The sequence below is a fragment of the Phaenicophaeus curvirostris genome, chromosome 5 (assembly GCF_032191515.1).
Source record: "Phaenicophaeus curvirostris isolate KB17595 chromosome 5, BPBGC_Pcur_1.0, whole genome shotgun sequence".
Taxonomy (NCBI): Eukaryota; Metazoa; Chordata; class Aves; order Cuculiformes; family Cuculidae; genus Phaenicophaeus; species Phaenicophaeus curvirostris.
Genome location: NC_091396.1, coordinates 43,934,174 through 43,955,974, shown reverse-complemented (window position 1 = coordinate 43,955,974; position 21,801 = coordinate 43,934,174). Strand labels below are relative to the sequence as shown.

The 21,801-nt window shown below is 39.8% G+C and overlaps 1 protein-coding gene across 1 annotated transcript in view; it reads right to left on the bottom strand.

Moving 5' to 3' along the window:
• Positions 1–3,187: 3,187 nt before the first annotated feature.
• LIN52 (lin-52 DREAM MuvB core complex component) overlaps positions 3,188–21,801 on the bottom strand; it is a 47,753-nt gene continuing 29,139 nt past the window's right edge. The window contains exon 6 of the mRNA XM_069858488.1: positions 3,188–5,418. Within this exon, the coding sequence (XP_069714589.1) occupies positions 5,363–5,418 (56 nt within the window). The 3' untranslated portion in view covers positions 3,188–5,362. The remainder of the gene's footprint in view (positions 5,419–21,801) is intronic.

Sequence of the window (21,801 nt, the reverse complement as noted above, 5' to 3'; positions counted from 1 at the left end):
CCTCAGTCTTTTCTCGGCTGGAGCTTGCCGGTAAGACTCTCGCTGTTTTGGTAAGTCCCAGCAACACAAGTTACACGTCTCCCCAGGACACTAATAAGCCCCTAATTGTCTTCCGCTTCACACGGCTTGTACCATAGGTCTGACTTGGGGGAATTCTTCTAACGAGCGGCAGCCAGCGCTCCCTGCGCTGCAGACGGATGGGGAGCCGCCTCTCGGGCACTGGGAGGAGAAGAGGGACAGGGAGAAACAGCCAGAAAAGCAGTGTAGGCACTGGGGCCCAGCTATATGGCACAGATGTGGTAGCTGGGCAGCAGCCACATATTGTGGGGACATACACCCTCTCTACTCTCTCGCTCCATCGCCACCGTTCACCTGCATGGTGGAAAGCCAAGTTCAACTCTCTGGCCTGCCTTCTCCTTTCTCATCTCCAGCAGTACACAGGTATCCACACTTCCACAACAAAATGCAGCATGAAAACCAAACATTTGATTGCAAAAATTTGCCTTCAGTTTCTGCCAACGCTTGCTGAGGGCTGCCCTTAGAGAGATGCAGCACCTGGCATGTGCTTTTCTCCAGTGAGGCCATGCCATGGGCCTGCTTCAGAGCTCAGGCTGCGAAGGAGCGTGGGTTTAGAGACGCTGTCAGCTCCCATGGAAGGGAACACACACTCAGTCTCAAAGGACAGGTTTCTAAAGAGAAAATTATTAAAAACATGATAACTTCCAGAAATTGTGAGGTGGGTAGGAGACCCCAGCTCAAACTCCCTAATCAAAACAAGACAAAGAATGGCACATGCTCCTTCTAACATTCAGTCCAACACCTTCTTGAGAAACCATCATCAAACAAATATTTTTCAGCAAAGCATTTTCCTTAATTTTTGTCAACCTCATTTTGAGAAAAATCTCTCAGCTGATTGATCCCATTAACAATATTCAGGGCCTGCAGAATTCTTTTCCTCCTGTGCAGTTGATTACAAACTGATCCCTCCTGCAAATAAGGCCAATGGGGCTCACCTGAAGCCCCCAGTTCATCCCTGCTTCATCTCCTAGTTTTGCATGTGCTATTCAGTTTCAGTGTGCTAAGCAGGGGGAGAAACCCAAGACAGGGTGACAAACTGATCCATGCAGAATACAAGAGAAAGACAGGTGGCAGTGATTACCTTGAAAGGCAATTTAAAATAATCAATATACATACATAAATCAATTAACACTAGCTATAACTAATAAGTTACTTTAATACAGGGAGAAGAAAACAAAACAAAGGCCACAGAACCAGGCAGCCTGAGCATCCATGCCCACCTGGGTCACTGCTGATCTCTTGTCCCTCATTTTCCTGTAGCTGATGAGCCCTCTTCCTGCCTTTTTTGTACATCATCTGCTGTGGATTGGGCTATTGTAGGAGTGGAAGATGGCAAATTTCTGGCGCTTCAGAATTAGCTTAAAATTCTGTGATTATGAGGAAAGTTGTTAGATGTCCTTGGTATTTTTGAGAGGGAAATATTCCCTGGCGTATAAGTGTCTGCAACCACAAAATTTAATTACCCTATATTATCACGTCTACTCATCAGCTGTTGGCCACAAAGCCAGCCTTTCAAGTGATACAGAACCAAGTCAAGTACTTTGTCCCCTCAAAGATCTGGTCAATAAATAAGGTGCAAGGTCATTCTTATTACCCATTTTTTCTACTAGCAATTAAGTAAGGGCTTTCAAGCTCAGCCCTCTTCCTCTTTTCTGTTCCTTACTGAGGTGTCTATAACAGAGACAGGCAAGGAGCATTCTGGCTTCACTGGTCACTGATCTGTATTATAGGAATCAGCAGGCAAGCCAGAGGTCAACCACACAAATGTAACAAGAAAACGCCTATTCTGTACACGCATCAGCTGCCTGGAGTCAGTCATCCTCCTCAAAGGGACATGACAGAAAAGGTCAAGTCTAAAAATTTGCCATTTCAGTGGACAATGAAGTAAAAATGTGATGAGATCCAGCCATGCTGAATACCTAGCACAAACTAAATTGAATGGCATTACTGCAGATATTGTATACAGAACATGAATTACACTCTTTAGGAGCTACATCAACCCATACTCCTATGGCCACTTGAATATCTTTACGTGGACTTCAAATGATTGGCCTCAACTGATTTCAGGATTCTGCATTTCACATCATCCTGAAAGACACTGAAAGATTGATGTAGGACCTGGCCTGCAGAGATGGTGCATCTCTAGAACAGCTTTGATTCCAAGAATCACAGTGTCACATGAAAACAAAAGGAACCAGTCTTTCTCTTTTACTTCTCCTTGCTTTTGTTCTACTTTATTTTTAAACTTTTCCTTCCTTTTAAAAATATCAATGTTTATCTCTTTTCAGGGCATTGAGTATTTGGCACCACACATACAGTATATTTGGAAGTATTTGGCGCACTGGCAGATATATATGTTGAGAATGGCATATAGGAATCACAGGTTCTGATATTTCTGTGGTAAGACATTTTTACTATAGTAATTACAGAAATGTGTTTACAACATTTACATTTTTGATTCAGTTCAGAGTTTGTTGGTCCATGAGACATTTCTGTCCAATGGTGATTTTGCTGGGCTGAAGATACAGAGAGGATCTTCTGGGAGATTTCCTTTCAAAGAAGTATCTTCTCCTTCTACAGACTGATTATTCATATGACTTTTTAAGAAGTGTCAGTAGAGAATGGTGTATCAAAAATGGGATTGAACATTAAAGAGTAAGGATTATTTTCGTGTTATATTAAATTTGCATGCCACATTTAGGTAGCTCACTCAAAAACGTGACACATTTACCTGTTACGAGTTGCCTTCTCCTTTTGATTGTGTATGTCTGAAAACTAACATTAGTTAAGAATTATTACAGAAATGTTTATGCAGTATTACTGAACTTGTGCTAGGAGTTCAGGATTTCAGACCACATGACAAAGATGTAATTTATCTCTTTAACATACTGCACAGGTTGATGATAGAATTGCCCAACATCACTTCCTCAATATGAAGTGTTGGGTGTAACTATCACCACAGTTTGGAAAAAGTGTTGCCTAAGGCAAGTTACCATGGATGAAGATGAAGTGGATGAGATCAGCTGCATGCACAGACTACAAATCTCAGTGATGATCCTGTTCTCAGAGAGACTCAAAACCAGCCAATGATGATGTTGGAGAAAACAGCAGAGGAACAAAATACAAGCTGTAATTAGGACTTACACACCTCCACAGTATGTTCACACTCTGAATACTCTGCACTTTTGACTATGGCATCTCAAACAGGCTGTAATAGAAGACAGACAACTGAACACTGTGAATATAAAGAAGGTGAACATAACCATGGAACTAAAAACATAACACGAGCTGAAAAATCACGAGTAGTGCACAGAATGCAAAGAAGAAAAAAATCTAAACAACTGTTTCTGACAATAAAAGAAATGAAATGTTCAATATGGAATTATCAGGTAAGCGCGTTTAAAACAATATCTTCTTCCCTCCCCCCCTTTTTTTAAACTCTGATTTGTATGACTGAATTATGGGATTTGCTGTCCAGGGCCATTTTAGAGGACAGAAGTACAGACATACTAGGACCAAGAAAAATGTATGGAAGGTAGGGTGTACTGTGGACCAGATTCAACTAAAACAGATGGCTGGATGCTGGATAAGTTACCCTAAAGCAAAACCACTCTAAGCCTTTTGTTTATATCCTTTCCTATGAGTTTACAACTGTTTACAATCAACAAGAAGATTACAGATAAGGTGGGCTTGTGATTTGACTTGTAATAGCACCTCACATTTTCAGGCAATATCAACATCAGAAAAATAAACCAGAAAAAGGTTCAAGCATTACCTCCAAGTTGGATTAGTCAGTTTTCACTAATCTGTTGTTTCTAGGTGACTTGTTGAGTGAAATAGAAGCAAAGTTGAGAACTGTGGTCACAGAATTGTTCCAAAATTGTTAATTTTGCAACGGTCAAACGCTGAGTTAAATTGAATATTAGTCTCTTCACTTGCCAGCACAACTGGGCTTTTATTTTGATAACAATTAAGGACAGCCTATTTCCAAGTCATTTCTCCTCTCACATGTGACTGCAGCCTGGGAAATGACAGGTTTTAAAAAGCCTGCATGCTAATAATAACATTTCTAAATGGAGAAAAAACCTTGCTCTTCATCCAATGTTTCAATATCATGTTTTAACCTAGAAAGAACATATTTACTGATGCATAAAACGTTGTTTTCTAGGAAAAGGAAAGACAATTAAATAAAAAAGTCTGAACATGTCCCTTACTTCTTCTCAGGAGTGAACATGCAGAAATGTATTAACAGAAGGAATAGACAACTGTAAGATAAATAAAACACAAACCTGTGTGCTGAAAGAGACCAGGTCACAAAAAATTGTCTCAAAAATTGTGGATTTGTAGGGGAACAATATGTTGAGGTTGATGTTTTTTAAGTAATTACAAATACCAGAAAATTTTATTTTCAGAAGTGTTAAGATTCTGTATGAACAGACCATCCTTACAATGTGGCTAACAATCCTGTTGTCCCTTCTTGAGTGCTAACTGAAAATATTACCGCCTGTCAACTTTCCAACTTTCTTCAGTTTCTAGCTCTGTAAGTAGCAGAGAATTACAGTGGACTGACAAAGCTGCTTCTCTGTGTAGTTTCTGTAGGGATATTTCACAGTACAGTAACACTTCTTACTCCCTATGGTCAGTCAGTCTCAATTTCAAGCTCCTGGTACGCCGCAGGTCTGTAGCTCCCTCTCAGAGTATCAGACATGCTTCTCTGAAGGCAGTAAATAACTGGAATCTAATGTACAGACTTGCACTCTGCATTTGCACTAAAAGCATACACTCCTGCCTAACCAGTGAACCAGTCAATCTGCACCCCAAACTCTGCAGAGGAAATCAATGTAACTAAGACAAAAGACACAAAAAAGGGTCAATGGCTCATGATGAGTGCTGGCCAGTGTCATAAAGATCTGCTGTGTACCTCAAAGAGGTGCTGCTGCTGAGAGCAACAAAATAAGGACTCCATCGCCATTCAGTCCAAACAGCTGATTAAACGAGGTAACTTTGCCACAGGGCCAAGTCAGGGCCAAGTCTTCCTGTTGCACAACTTATGGTCAGATGAAATCTGAATTCCAACATAACCAATGGCAGTCCTTGTGACCTGTGTATGCAGAATGTCTCCCCCATAAAAAGATGAGCTGTGGAAGCAAAAAGAGATGTTTGCTTCTGAAGGTCTAGAGCAAGGGCTTTATACTTCTTCTCAGAAGTTCTGGTGTTCATCTGGATCCGCAGTACGTAAAACGATCTAGTTGGGGTATCTTCGTCCAAGCTCCAGATGTAGCAGCTACTTTTTGGGTTTCTCTAGGATGTTCAGGAATTTCCCTCGAGTCATTTCTCTAGCTGAAAGCACAAAGGAGGAAAAACAGATTAATATCTTTTAAAAAGACAAAAAAACCTCAAATAATCATATAATTGACAGATTTTAACCATAGGGTAAGAAATTCGTTAAGATTTGTGCTTATAGCAAAGGTAAGGATTTATTTATTTGTTTGTTTATTTAAAGCGGAAAATTATTAAAACTGCATTCCAGCTTGAATTCCTGACATCCTAGATCTGCAGGTGGAGCCTGGAATCTTCTAAACTCAGCAATAATTCCCACAAGCTGTCTCATTACATATAATCTATGCTTTCTATTCCTCCTGCATTATGACCTTATAGCATCTCCTTTCCTCTGAACTATCCATCTCTGAATGGTATAATCCAGTTCTCCATCACTCTATCTCAGAACAGTTGTTCCTGGATGTTATAATCCATCAGAGATTACAGAACTCTCTCTTTCTCCATTTCAGGATTATTGGTCCCTGGATGCTATGATCTTCAACAGAAATTAGACAGCATTTTCTCTCTCTCAGCAGTGTCAGTCCCTGGATGCTGTAATATAATGGGGTTTATATTCCTTCAATGTAGTTCATCTATGGATGGTGTAATAAAGTAAAGTTTATAGAGCTTTGGTCTTCTCTCTCTCTCTGCATTGTCAGTCCTTCGATGTTTAATACAGCAAGGCAAGGTTTATATGTCTCTCTCTCACTCCTGGCACCATCAATCTCTGGTAGCTGTAATACAGCAGGGTTTACACAGCCACTTTCCTGCGTGAGACATTTCTGACTTCTGAGTCCATAAGCTCACGTGCTGGAAGAGCAGCCCTAATACTATCTTTGTCTTCCAGTAACAATACAACACATTAAAAACAACACAACCAGCAACTGAGTCCTGGAGAAAGACAATCTTCCTGCTGGTGCTTCCCTTCTTTTCTTTTAAGTAAAGGTATAAAGCTTTGTGCTGGACTGTCAGGCATCAAAACATGGAGCTTTTTATTCATAGGACTGATGAAGGCATGCGTGTTTCCCACACCTAGCCTAGAGAGTCTCTGGAAGTAGACGAGAATTCATTTTCTGTTTTATCCATTCAATTCCTGATCTCTGTACTGAAAGGAACAACAGAAATCATAATTAGCATAAGAACTGGAGGTGGGTTTGTTGCTGATGTTGGGTTTTCTTTTGACATTACTGATTATCTGTTAGGACAGAATTAAATTCTAATAAAAACATTCAGTTTAAAATACTCCATACGCATCTCCAGGTAAAGACATCTTGTTATTCTTTACCTAAAGGTTAGAATTTGTGCTTTAAAGTCTCTTCTTTAAATTACTACATCCTAATTAGTCTAAGAAAAATTTTACCACAAGGTATTGTCATCAACAAGATCCCTGTAAAACAATTAGCGATATTATGAACAGTCTCATACATATTGATATTCATAGGCTGCCAAGTCCACTGCCATGAGCGGAACATACTTCAGACTGGCTGTAGATTCAAGGAGATCACTGCATTATTCACTTGGTTCCTGTCTCCAGCTGTGAATTATATCATCTGGGATCCATTCCCAACTCTACTTCTGATTCTCAGCGTGAACCATCACAGAAGTCCTCATTTGTACCTCTACTTCCCCACCCGCAAGACAGCTTGTATCTTTTAAGTGCTGCTGAAGTGACACAGGGATAGAAGGTACTGCAGGAGAGCACAGTGGATTGTTATTTTGTCAGGAACTAAGTTTTTATGCACAAAGAACATGATTAAATGCAAGTTTTTAAGTGTTTTGGTTAGGAATAGATTTTCAGCATTCATTCTTTGGCATGTCCTTGCTTTGCACCACCAACAGTGCATGGTTTTAAAATACTCATAATGGAGATAGCACAATGCTGAACTGTAGTCGATAGAGTGGAAAGTTTCTGGAGTGCGAGATATACGAATGCATGACAATTCTGTTTCCCCAAAGAGGGCTGCACCCTATAAATCAGGCAGAGAGCATAAACTCCTTCTGTGCGCTGAGTGAAATTACTGTGGGTTGGGGGTTGCTCCAGAGCACGTGCCCTCCTGTTCACTTGTCATCGGAGATGTTAACATTTCTGATTAATTCACAGACCTCTCATTTTATTCTTCATTCCTTTATCCTTGCTATCCTGTTCTGCTGCAGCTTAAAGATTCTTACCGACCTGCTACAATAATCACCGCCCGCTTCCCCCCCCAACCTGGTGAAATTGTTTAGTGATGCCAACCGCGCTTTTAATTTGCAAGACATCAGACACAGAGGTAATTTATACCAACATCTGTTCATTTCTGACTTCTGAAACAAACTCGCACATGCTGCTACAAAATCCCATTAGGAGCAGGAGACAGCCTTCTGCTATTCTGTATTCCTCTTCTCCTCACATACTCAGGCTTGCACCGGGGCTTTATTTTTAAAGATATGGTGCCAAACTGAAAGAAAGGACTTTAGAACTTTGTATATCTTTGAAAATGGCCAGGAAATAACATCCTTGCATCACAAAAAAAATCACAGCCAAACTAAGGGCAGGTTTCCACAAGCATTAACAATCTTTTCCCTGCTTCAGCTGCTTCTCTTGTCCGCCCAAGAACTACAGATCAATGTATTCCTGGTAAACACAGGCCAAATACATATTACATGGTACTGTGTTCAAACATCTTTGCTGTTCCTTCCCCTTTGTTCCTCTTTAATCTGCACTGGAATATGATTTGAGCTGGGGTTTTGTACAGAAAAGCCTCTAATATTTAACTGACTCCTCTGCTCAGTATTGCTTCTGATAAATGGGAAAGTAATTTCTAATGGGGCCTTTTGGAGCTTGCTGGAGTGAGGTAAGAGCTTGTGAGTGAAGAAACCATCACCCACATTCTAAATACGACTGCAGTCTCAGAGAGACAGTAAAACCTGCCTTAAGCAACTACCCAAGGGATCAGCAGAAGCTATGTAGCAGATAAAGGTGGATTTTTTTTAATTAAAAGGTTGGATAAAACTGTAGTGAAACCTTAGGGATTTCTTCTTTAAAATGGCTGCTTAAACTACGGACTTCGAGTAAAGAGAGGGCTTGAGTGCAGGTTTCATTGTACCAGCAAAGCGACTACAGAGGCTGTGCAGTATGAAAGAGAAACATGAATCTCCATGTCAAGTCACGATTTACAACCTTGCCTATGCTGTGCATCTACCCAATAGAAAAATCAACAATGGATATGATCACAATAGCTTGGATACAAATTAATCTCACCTAGTAGGGAGGAGGAAGAGGATACTGAAGACCACAGAAAAAACACTTCTAGATATTATCAGCATTAGTTACAATGGAAGTTGATTACTTGAATAGACTTTCAGAGAAATGTACTGAAAAATGGTATGAGGCTATTGTAATTAACAGAGTATGCTGTAATGTACAAATTAAGTTTGCTACCTGGCACGATCTGCCAAGCAGATCTCAAGAACAGGTATTGGGTAGGAAAGGTTGAGGCTGAAGGGAGAAGGGGAGATTTCTTCCTGATAGAGGAGAAGAATAAGGTTTAATATAATCTCCTCTTTAGAACTTCAATCCCTCAATCCTGCATTTAGCCTTGTTGCCTGGGGCTCCCTTTCTACCACAATTGTCCCCAAGCTGCCCCTCCGCAGTAAATTTTGTGGTTGCTGGTTGAAAAGATTCAGTAGTACAGATTGATTTCCTACAAGTGAGGAGATGAGGGATTACCAAAAGCAGTTCTGGTTAACAAGATTGGGTGCAGAATCTCCTGCTAGAGCAGCCCACTCTGCCAGTGCTTTGCATCCTTTCACTATGACATATGGGTTTCATTACACAAAGATTTTCCTGATTTTAACTTGGAGGCGATTACATTGGAAACGCAGAGCTATCTTTACATCTGTAGCAATTTAAAGGTTAAGTAACTTTTAATCAAATGACAAAGACTCATAATGTTTTTTCCTCGATTGAAAATGAAAACTGCTGTTCCAGATACTCCTTCCGGTGACAATTTAATTAGAAAAAAACCACTGCACTGGAGATTGGGGTCCAGTCTGATTGCTCCCCGTAAAAAGCCTTCTCACACATATGACAGCACAGGACATACTGTGTCATAAGGTCTGGATAGCCAGGAAATAATGGAAGGATTTACTGCTATAAAATCAGCAATGAAAACAGTGATTTACACTTACATAAGCAACTTTTCATCCACGAGAATCCTTAAGCAACACACATATGTACATACTTTCTAAACACTTAAATACACTTAAACACTTTCTATACACTTAAATGCAAAAGTGCCACACACTTGGTGATAGAGCCTATGTAACAGACACATGTGACAAACTATTTATCGCATGTTTATCATGACCACTATAACTTCCACCGCTTACTTCTTCCAGGCTCATCTAAAAATCTAAAAGCAAAGCCTGTGAGCATCTTCAAATCACACATATTTTAAAATTAAGTCATCTGCTAAAGCAGCACTTCTCTGCCTCTCCCCCAGATGTACAACTTGCAGGACAAATTTGACTGCACTCCTCCTCTGACCTGAAAATGTAGCAGTGTTGAAATCTAAAGGTCTTGCCACTAAAAAGAACAGGCAGTACAATTAATGCCCTGTGAACAGAACATGGTTTTAGTCCTGAAATATCTTGTTTTAAGCACTGTCATACTTTGTTAGCTTATCAGTTATTCTTCCCATTCCATTTTATTTACAGCAACTAAAGAACTTGCCTTTCAACATGGAAGGATTCCTTTAAAGTACTAATCACGCACTCTCAAACTACTGCTGTGTTTTAGGATTATACAAAACTAAAAAGGTTTATTTCTGAAGAACTATCAGTGGAAATAACCTGTTCTGGGCAAAGAACATGAATTGCAGAGAGACAGCAGAACACTCCCCTGGTTTTTAACCCATCTGTCACAAGGTCTGCTTGCATCAGAAATTTTATCTTTTGTCCTGGGACACTATGTTATGATAAGAAGACAAAGCCATTCTTTTTCCTAGTTGGTAGGACAAAAAATGCCTCGAGGAATGTGCTGGTGAGTAAATGTGGAAGTCTTGCTTCACTGGACTTGCGAAAGCCAATGGCAAAGCCATATCTTTTGTCTGGGCTCAATTAGTATTGCATTTAGAAGAGAAATAAAATAAAAAAAAATCAGCTGGGGAAAGGAGGGAGTAAAGGCAAAATGGCAATCTAAACTCAGCAAAATTATTTAAGATTGACATTATTGCTAAACAGCCCTCAAAGAAAAAAGGAAGCTTATTTCAGACAAGACCAACAGAATATTACTACACAGCCAACATAATCTGAACTTCAATCAGAGAAAGAAATCTGTATGGACCACTGTATCTCGAGACCAGATCTCCAAAATCCTACCACCACCTGTACATCTGCTACCAGACCCCCAAAATCCTACCAGAACTTGGGTGACATTAGACCATTCCTCTTTCTTCATGAAAAGAGCTCCAATTACTCTGCTAACTGGGTACTTCCTTAATGTAACTGTCAAACTAACTGCTACTTGATGACTGTGGGCCTGTTGACAATTACTCATAGGTGAATGCTATACCAAAGCCACTTTCCTAAAAAGCTAAAACTGCCGTGTCGGGAGAGCAGTGGTTAGTGAAAGCAATGTCAGTCACCTTTACGGAAGATAAAACTGGCACATGCAGATATTCAGGCCTGTGCTTTAACAACTATTAACATCTACACTGAAGACCTGCACAATCATCTAGCATTCCTGAAACACATTTTTCAGGTAAGACAACAGAATCAGCACAAACCTCTAGGTGGAATAAACTTGCATTACCATGGCATCTTTCAATAATCAATATCAAAGCACTTGCAAAGTTTATCAAGCTTCACAATATTCTCGAGACATACAGTGATTTAATTCCCGTCTTACAGATGGGGTCACAGCCTCAGCAGAGTGATGTACAGACATATACTAAAGGAGTCAGCAACCATGCCAGAATTCAGTCTCTGAAAGATGAGCTCTGTCAAGTCTTGCTGCAGCATTTTAAAATATTAACACCACCCTTGGTACAAAACATCACCATCCTTCCCTTGAATGAGACAGCAGAATCTGCCCTTACTTCAGCTGCAGTTCACTCTCTAGCATGGCTTGGTTTTGGCACAGCCAAAGAAGGTGGGGTCTTGCACAAAACCAAGCTGTGAACTGGAGCAGGTGAGACACCTGGACCGCTGCTCCCAGCGTGCTATGAAATTGGTCATCTCTGACAGAGAGGTGGTAAAGATGAGACTGATAAAGTTTTAAACTGCTGGAACAGTTTAGTGAGTGTTAGCTAGACTCTTAAGAATTGGAATCAAATACCTATTGCTTTCCCGAATCATGAAATCCTCATGTGACCTCTTTCCACCCTGTTTATCTCTACTCACAGCAGTGGTGTTTTATCATATACCTGATCTCAGAGATCATTCAGGATTATCCAGAATGGTGATAACAGATCTGCTGCAGATTAAAATATCCTCAAAAAATGTTATTGTTGCTATCAATAAATACTAAAATTATATTAGCTCTACTCGTAATCAGATTTCCCTGCCTTGCAAGGCAGCACCACTCTGTTTGCACTCAGTTGCAAACAATGATGTTCACAGAACTCTGAATGCAAAAAGTATAAACAGTGTTCATTCACACACAAATGGGCAAAGCCAGTCAATAAAAACACTCGAAGCAAGGGGCAATGACATCCCTGCCAATGCCCAGGAAGCTACTAAACTTATGTTACAGGTCACAGACATTAGGATGTACAGATATTTTGCCCTGAATGACCTCTATATTAAAGGAAACTCTTACAGTACCACCCATTTGTATAAGCTGCCTGCAGTCAACATCCTGTGGGGCCAAAGACCTGATCTCTTTGACCCATAAAGCAGGGAAAGAGTTACATCTCCTCTCTGTGAAGCCAATAAAAACCTCTCTTGATTATAATTTAGATAAGAGCCACTGGATTGAATAATAATGTCTGAAACTCCCCTGGCTGTTTCACCTTGAGACGTCCATCACTGGGTTAAACATGATGCTAATTGCATTTGGATTGATTAATTTCTCTCACTCCTGTCTATTCGAATAATGCTTAACAAAATAATCACAGCACTCGGAGCCAAATCTTCTCCGTCAAAGGAATGAAGCCATCAGAACCAGCAGAGATGAAAGAAATGAAGATGACCCGTAATTACTGCTACGGTGATATCATTACCATATTACAGAAAATGAGTGTACGTGGGGGGAGCGAGGGCTGCGATTATTATTTATTTTTTAATGGAACCTCGCATCCCAAGAATACAGATCTGACACAGTGGAGCATATAGAAATACAGAATTAAAAAATTATTGTGCATTAAATTACAAAATACAGTGAAAACTGGGTCTCTAGATACATCAAGTGTCTCATACTGTGAGCTGCTGTTTATTCACTTGACTATTTTTCATTGCAATAATAGTTTGTATATGACTAGCATAGATATCTAAGGTGCCTACCTTCCCAGGAAGATGCTCCAGTATCTGCAACAGAACTCACCCATAAACCTGATGCTAAAGCCACTCTCTGTTAATATCATGACAAGTAATCTTATTTTGAACACCGGCATTCAGATTTTTAAAACACAAGACCTAAACTGATGCTCAAAGTAAAGCTAGTATTCAATGAATTTTTATTGTTAAATGCCAATTCCTATCCAAAGACAGCTATAAATTCCATCACCAGCTGCAGAAGACCACTTTCAACTTTTCATTATGCTGCTCCTGTAAAGTTATCAAATGTATTAAGTTTGGAAAAAATTAAACTAGGATTAAAAAAACCAAACCAAAACAACCAAAAAAATCCCCAAACAAAACCACAACCCTAACATCCAAAAGGGAGGCCTTCTGCTCTCTTTATTCTCTCAAATATGCTCCCAAAGCCGCTCTCATTTGAGAAACAAATAGCTTGGCAATTGTCTAAGATCTTCAGACACCTGTGCACTGCAATTCTAATTGTGGTTTATACAGTTCACTTCTCTCAGTGCTGCTTATGTCTGCCCCCTAGTCTCAGACAGAAGACAAAAAAATACACACAACTAGCAGCTTAAAATATTTATTCTGGAATAAAGCCAAGGTCAAATGCTCAAAAAAATAAATTTCACCCACCAAAAATGTCAAGACCTAAGACCAGGCACTGACTCATGGAGCTAATTAAACACAGAAAAATGAGTTCAAGTGTTTTACAAGGCTTAAGGAAAGAAATCTAAGTCATGGTTCTAATATTAAAAGCAGTATGAAAGGCAATTCTATATCTTCAGTATACCTGAAAGGGACTTCACTAGTCTAAGTTATCACTGGAACAGCTACAGCTTGGGAGAACCTCCACCACCAAGTCCCACAGATGTTGGAGCCAAACAGTGGGACAGCTATTTGGCATGTTTTAACAAGAAGCATTCTAAACCATTGTTTTCTACCTGCTTGCACCAAAAGGAAAATTATCTCCTCCTGGCTTCTCAGCACCTGCAAAAGATCAAGAGTTCTTGTTTATTTAGGTTTTTCTCACCACAAAGAGCAATCTTCCTTATTGAGCAATATGGAGAAATGAGATAAAAACTCAAGAACTCTTGTGTGTAAAACACATAAAGAAGCTAGGCAAGGAGACCTGCACTGGATATATGCATATAGCTGGGTACAAAATGTTTCTGGAGGTAACCTGAGACTTCTCAGAAGGCATGCAGGCAGAAGCGCTGCCCAAGCTCCCAGAAAACAGTCCACCCTGATGTGGTGACCCTGCCTGCGCTAGGAAGCAGGTATTTACCAGCTGGGAGCAAAGCACCTTGGAAGTTGCAAGTTTTTAAAGTCTTATCAGTGGCTGGGGCGTGCAGGCCACAGCAAAACCTGAGCGCAGGAGCCAATGGGAACAAAGGGATTATGAGATATTAGGAGTAGAGAGAATTACATATCTACAGTACACGTACTGAAAAATAATCGTGTAATGATTATGTAAGTCCCTATACTCCTTTTGGCTAATAATGTGGGGATACAAGCGGTATGGTTATGCAAGCCAAGGCACACAAATCCAATCAAAAGACATCAAGGTTTATGAGGAGGCTTGCAGCTCTGGTTCAAGAACGGTAACCACTTCCTTGACCTCCAAAAGGCAGAAACAAGCCCCTGTCAGTAGGCTAGCTACTGGCTTGAGCTGTGAAGCAGAACAGATTTTTTAAATACAACTTCTATCAACAAGCTTCATGGGAAGAGACACCTGGAAGAAACTATGGTAGCCTGTATGTATTTGTCCAAAGGTATGTCTTTACTTTAAAAAGCGGGTTTAAATTTAAAAATGTTTTCTAATCCCAAGATCCCTTATTGAAACATTTTTCCACGTAGATGACTACAGCCCTTGACACAACAATGAGTTATCAATACTGAAGTTCTCTATGAAAAGAACTCACACTTTTTATGACTGAACTTGATTTACAGATTAAGTAAACAGAGATTCCTTTTGCAATTAGTACATCAATAGAAAACATGAAATCACACAGAGGACATCCATAATTTTCAAAAATCCAAATAATAATTCTGTATGAGCAAATACAACTAAATGATTGAAATGTTAGTGTTCCAAGGCCAAAGTCTCAGTTAGACCAGAATTATGGAAGACCACCAATACATAGTTTGTGGGCTGCAGACAAAAACCTTCACAATCATCTCCATCGTTTAATTCTTTCCTTCCTGTGAACTTCCTGTGAAAGGAACTTTCTTCAACGACTACCTTTATCTCTAACCTTCTGCTCCCCAGTATATTCACTGCTTGTTTTAGTCCAGCTCCTTTTCAGGAGCTAGTTTTATATTCTCTGCCCACCATGATCCTCTTCTTCTGGCAACAATATCCTGAACCAAGGAATATTTGGAAGTTTGAATGGAGGGCATTCAAAACCATCTTTACCAACTCCAAGTTGATCACAAGATCAGAGGAAATGCACTCATTTAGGAAAATTACAGGTTTTACAGCATCCAAATGCTACTAGAGTTGAGTTCAAATGAATAGAGAAAAAAAGTACATTTGGAAGAGTTAAAAATCATGGGAAGACTGTTGTTACCCAAACAAACTATCACTAGTTTTAACCTGATCTACTTGATAAAGTTGCAATACCACTCAGGGTTGTTTGGAATAGATCTTAAATTATAAACAACACTACAATTATTGCAATTCAGCTGTTAATGAGCTCAAAGGCAACTAGGCAAAGCCCAGTTGAAAAAACACAGATGTAAAAGATGTACCCAAAAATACACCTTCCCAGACCTATGAAGAAAGGGGAGAACATTCTTCCTGAACACCCTATTTCTAGTACCCAAGGGTTTTGAAGAAAAGCCTAAAGATATTAGGCAAATACAAGAAACACAGATGTATCAGAGTCTGCAAGTATCTTATGAGAGCAGTGGTCAGAAGAAAGTTCAGTTTCTTGAAATCCAGAAATAAAGCAGACTAGTCAACTGTGGTTCCTAAAAAGCTAAGCCAAAACAAACTAAACCCCCCACCCCCCCTTTTTTTTTTTTCCCTCTCTACAGAAGGCCAAAGAGAGCAGCTCAGTAAGCTTTGGTACTCTTTTGCCTCCAAAAATTCTTTGTGTTTATTCTCAGTCCATGCATGCTACTGGTCTGAGGCCATGTCTTACGTTACTTTTTTCTCTTCTGAACGCTGAGTAGAATGTCATTGCTATCTTTTAATGAACAGACTAGTGTTTTTCATCCATTACTGGAAACTGAGAACACAAGCACCTCAGCGAAGAAGGCAAATCATCTACATGACAGCTCAGAAAGTAAAGCAGAAGGTGGCAATGGCCATGACGAATCTCCATAGATGTACTGTCCAGCAAGACTGCTCTTGAGAGTTGAAGGGCAGCGAAGAAATTCTAGAAGCCACAAGAACCCAGAAGATTCCATGATCCAGTGACAATGAGACTATGAGATATATTTGGAGATAGAAAGGCGTAGAAGAGGTATAAGTAAAAAGATACAAGGAAAAAGCAGTAAGAATGAAGAAAATTTAATCTATGAAAAATTGTACAGAATCAGAGAATCATTCAGGTTTGAAAGGACTTGAGGCAGGTCTCTGGTCAGCCTTCTGTTCAGACGGGATAGGCTGCTCAGGACTTTAGCCAATGAAGTCTCAAAAACATACATGGATGGAGACTAACAACCTCTCTTGGTAATCCTTCCAATACTCAACTGTTCCATGATGAAAAAGTTCCCTTAAATCCAGTCAGAAAACTTGCTTCAATTTATGACTGTTGTCTCTTGTTCTCCCACCAAGCAACACTGTGCAGAGCCTGACTCCATCTTCTGCATAACCTCCTCGCAGGTACTAGTGGGCATGTATCAGTTCCCTGTGAAGTCACGTCTTCTTGCTGAAGAAACCTCATTCCCTCAGCCTCTGTTCACAGGGCAAGTGCTCCAGCACCCTGATCATCTGAACTCACTCCAACTTACCATTGTGTTCCTCATGCTGTGGATGGAGGATGCCACTGGATGTGGCACTGCAGATGCAGTCGAATTACTGCCAAGTAGACATCGTATGAGGAGCGGCTGAGGGAATTGGGGTTGTTTAGCCGTGAGAGGAGGAGGCTGAGGGGAGACCTCATTGCTCTCTACAACTACCTGAAAGGAGGTTTGTAGAGAGGAGGGTGCTGGCCTCTCCTCCCAAGCGACAGGGGACAGGATGAGAGGGAATGGCCTCAAGCTCTGCCAGGGGAGGTTTAGACTGAACATTAAGAAAAAATTTTTCACAGAAAGGGTCATTGGGCAGTGGAACAGGCTGCCCAGGGAGGTGGTTGAGTCACCATCCCTGGAGGTATTTAAAAGACAGGTGGATGAGGTACTCAGGGACATGGTTTAGTGGTTGATAGGAGTGATTGGACTCAATTATCCTGGAGGTCTTTTCCAACCTAGCAATTCTGCGAGATGGACAATCGCCTCCCTTGATCTGCTGGCTATGCTTCTATCAGCAGAGGTATATGCAATCCTACACTTCTTTCCCAAATATTAGCTACCTGCTATATTCCTGCTCAGCATTGTTTCACAGAATCACAGAATAACCAGGTTGGAAGAGACCCACTGGACCATCGAGTCCAACCATTCCTAGTTTCTAACCCTCTACTCAACCACTGCTTTGCTTCTTGTTCAAGGAAACCTGGGCACAATAGTCAAGAGTCAGTGCACTTCATGCCCTGAGACAGGGCAGGAATTATTCTCTCCTTCAGGTTTTATGTGTACACATTACCAAACAGAAACTTTAAGCATATTTTTTTAAGTAATATGCTTCCAATTTTCAAGAAAGCCAGGTCCCAAGTGTAAAAATCTTGAGACAACCCAGAGAACTAACTGTTGAAGACTGAATGACAGCTTGGCCTGCTACCCAGAAACATTCATCACCCAGTCCTTTTCTGTTGGGATTTGTGTTGAATGACGTCTTCTGCAGTTTAACAATTAGTTTTTGAGCATAAGAGTCCTGTGTCATCATCGTCATCTCCCCAGGAGAGAGAAACAGGCTGAGTGATTTTTAGATTATATGCTCTGATAAGACACAGGCTCTTGACTCCCTGTGTGCTTGTGCCATGCAGGCCACCTGCTCTATGGAGCTGCCACCGGGGACACCCTCAGAAAGGTTTAATAATAATGTTCTCTCCAGAGATGTAACCCAGAGCATGCTCTGAATTTACATTCTATAGCCCCAACTAAAATCTCGTATATAAAATCCTATCAATAGATAGGATCTAAGAACAGTCACTAAAAAAAGACTAATACGCTATATTGCAGGAATGTTATTTCCTATTAAGCAAGAATCTGTCAGGTCTGTAGTCATAAAAACCATAAATGAGCACAGAAATTGATAACGCAGGGTAGATCAGTGATCCACCCAGCCAGGTATCCTGTCTGACCGCACCCAATACCAGAAAGATCACAGGAAAAAAAAAAAAAAAGGCAAGGAACCCCATTATGAAGACATATGGAATAATTGTCTCTGAAAGATTCCTCCTCTTCTTAAGTGCTTGTTTTATATCCTGAAGCAGTTGATATTTCCTACTTCATTTTATATTTTATTCTGCTATAACTAGAAATGTTCTCATCATCCATTTAATTGCCTGATTCCTTTTCAATAGCTGCTAAGCACTTGGTCTGAAAAAAAAAAATTGCAATGTGGCAGAAAGTTCCACATCAAATTACTCATTGTGTAAAAAGCATTCCTTTTTGCTACTTTTAATCTGACTGTCTTCCATTACTTTTTTCTGAATTGCCCCCCTCTTACTCTTTTCCTATTCTTTTCAGTGTTGAAAGTCAATAGGAATTTTCAATTTATCTTCTCAATTGTCAAGATGTGAAATAACGACTGTGCTACCTTTCAAAAATCAGAGATTTTTTTTTCCCATTCTTATGAAGAAATCTCTTGATTTATAAGCAGCTCTCTGAAAGTGAATTTCACACTATCTCAAAATTATTCCTACCAAAAGACAGCCTGAAGTGACAAGAATATCTGAAGTTACAAAAGAGAGAATGAGACTTCCTTCCGGGGAAAAGAATATGAAACCTTATGCAGAAATACAGGTTGTAATGCGCAAACCATTATTAAAGCCAAGCAGAAGAGGCGGGAAACAGCACAATGATTTGCTGTGTTTTGAAGCTTCACTCAAGGGTCGAAGGCATCATGGCAGAGCAAGCCACTCAACTTTGCCATGCTGGGAACTGCGTTTCCACACAGCTGTTCTGGACTATCCCAGGAGCTCAGGAGGCTTGAGAAGTACATGCAAAACATGGTTACACATTGCCATGTTCACCAGCTGCACACAAATTCCAGTTACTTTGTATAACTAAATTCTCCAGCAAGTTCAGATAGATTTATCAAGAGAATTCTGCTGAAGACTAAGTTTTTAGTTTAGAAACATCAAAATCTTAATATAAAACAACATGCATATCAGAACAACTTAGCATATCTATTCTTACCAGTCTAAGTATAAAGAGTTATCAAGTGAAGTTGGCCCAAATAAAGATCCTTGGTACCACCTTCTATCCGACTCAACTTACACCAATTATTTTGAAACCTGCTCTTTATAAACCTATCAAACCCACAAACCTTTGTTGAAGAAAAGACTACATCAGTGTAGTTTAACTAAAATTTTGATTACGAGTGTATATGAAGATCATACTTAATTTAACTTCCTCACACTTACCTAATCAGAAGTAACAGCAAATTACTTCACAACCTCTTGAAAAAAAATTGCTATCTATACACCCAAGACGTAAAACATTTAACGGTATTATGACCCTCCAAGCAACCTGCAATTTATAGAGGAAGTGCAGGTCCAGAGAACAGACTTTACTCTCTCCATTCTGGTATTTTATAATACAAGAAAAAACAAGGCTATGACTAATCACTGTCATGTTTTAACTTCAAGCATGTTCTCTTCTGTTTCTGATAACAGTTCTACATGATACTATTTTGGTGTCAGAAAGCATTATCTCAAATATAAGAGTTGTCTTACATACAGGTGAAGTTTTATTTGATGAATGCATTTACTTGGCAAGAACGACAGCATGCCCCAAGCAGACAGCATTTTAGCCTGTGAATGGAAACCTGGTTTCTACTCCTGACACAGTCACTCCTGCTATGCAAATTCTCCATCCCTCAGGTTCCCCCACCTATGAACTTGTATACCATCACCACCTAGAATTGTTTCTCAAGCAGTCAGTCAAAAGAGCCTTTAACACTCCTGAAGAAGCCTATTCTTATGTTATCAAAGCCCTTCAGGGAATACTCCAGAGTTTATTCCATATATATCTGCTGTTAGGACATGTAACTGTAAAGCAAAGGACGCCAACGCGTTCAACGAAGTGCCAACAAAAAGAGAAGAAAACAGCCAGAGTGCTAGCTTGACAAATACCTTCAAATAAATAGAGCTAGCTAGCGATGCTGATGTACATCTTGATAATTATCTTCATGCTTGGAAGTTCTTATTATTGATCAAGTACCCACTCTGTTATGTGCTGGACAAACATAGGATGAGTTATTTTTGCCCTAAGGAGCTTAGGAGAGACACTATATAAATACAGACAATAGAGGCATATAATTAAGTGAGACGACATTGAACGGTATCACACCACAACACATCATCTTAACAGTTATCAAGATTTCTATACATACTGTAGAGCAGGTAGAAGGAGGATTACCTAACTCCCTGGATGTTCACAGGGTATGCTTCCAAGTGTGCAGGGAAACCAGTTCCTTAGAAAATACAGAAACGGCTCATAGTAATTTTCATTATTGTCAGACTGGAAGCGTCTGTTGTTTTTCTGTTGCTGAATGCAGTGTACATTAGAAAAAGCACAAAAATAATGTGAAGAGAAAAATGTGGTTTGATACAATACTGCGGTGTATGGAGAAATATGTTGAGATCTTCATCATAGACAAAATGATGAGCCGGGTTTTAAAAGTGGAACAAAATTCATTAAGACCAGAGTAAAGGATTCTGGAAAAGGCCAAAGATCATAAGAACGTGCATAAGAGCTGTGTGGATACACAGGAAAGGTTTTATTCCATAGGTGTTACATATATATATATATTATAAAAGAGGAAAAAGGAAGAAGATTTGGATTATTGCTTGGATATCTGGACTTACTGGAGAGTCAAGTATCATACTTGGTCACAAGGCTAAATGAGGGACAGAAATGTAGCTCTGTTCACAGTCGTCATAAGAGGGATCACAGACAATTTGTATGGAATAGGAGGAGAAATTAAAAAGTGCTGGTTTTCACAGATGCTCGGGTCCTCAGATATAAAGGAAATGAAAGCACTGGCAGAAGACATTGTTAATCCCATAGGTTCTAGAAAGGTAGCAATGGTAATTTGCCCACTACATGGTTTCAATACTCTGAAATGGGTGTTGCTAATTTACAAGCACAACATGGAACAACGTATGAACAATGGCAAACAAAGCCATGCTATGTAGCACAACTACCCACATCAGAACTAACTTCACGCGATAATTGTGTTTTGTGTATAAAAATTTTGTTTCTTTCAAATTACTTGGCTGCTCAGGAGTGATAAAACAATTTACATTGCATAAGAGTACTGTAACGCTTGTACAGAAATGGTATTAGTCAGCATATTTACTAAGAAGAAAGGATAAGGATAAAGATAAAAATACAGAAAAGACAGGAAAGAAAGTACTATAGAACTGAAGTTCTCTTCAAGCATAGTAAAGATTTTTCACTTCTCAGCTTTGTTGCTACAGCCAGTTACCATTTGAATCATTACACTACATCTACATGCCACTGTCCACATGATTTAATTAGAAGCTAGGTGACATCCACTCTAAATATTATCAACATCCACAATCTCTCCTCCTCCTAGTAACTCACTACAAACTCCTACTGTCACCA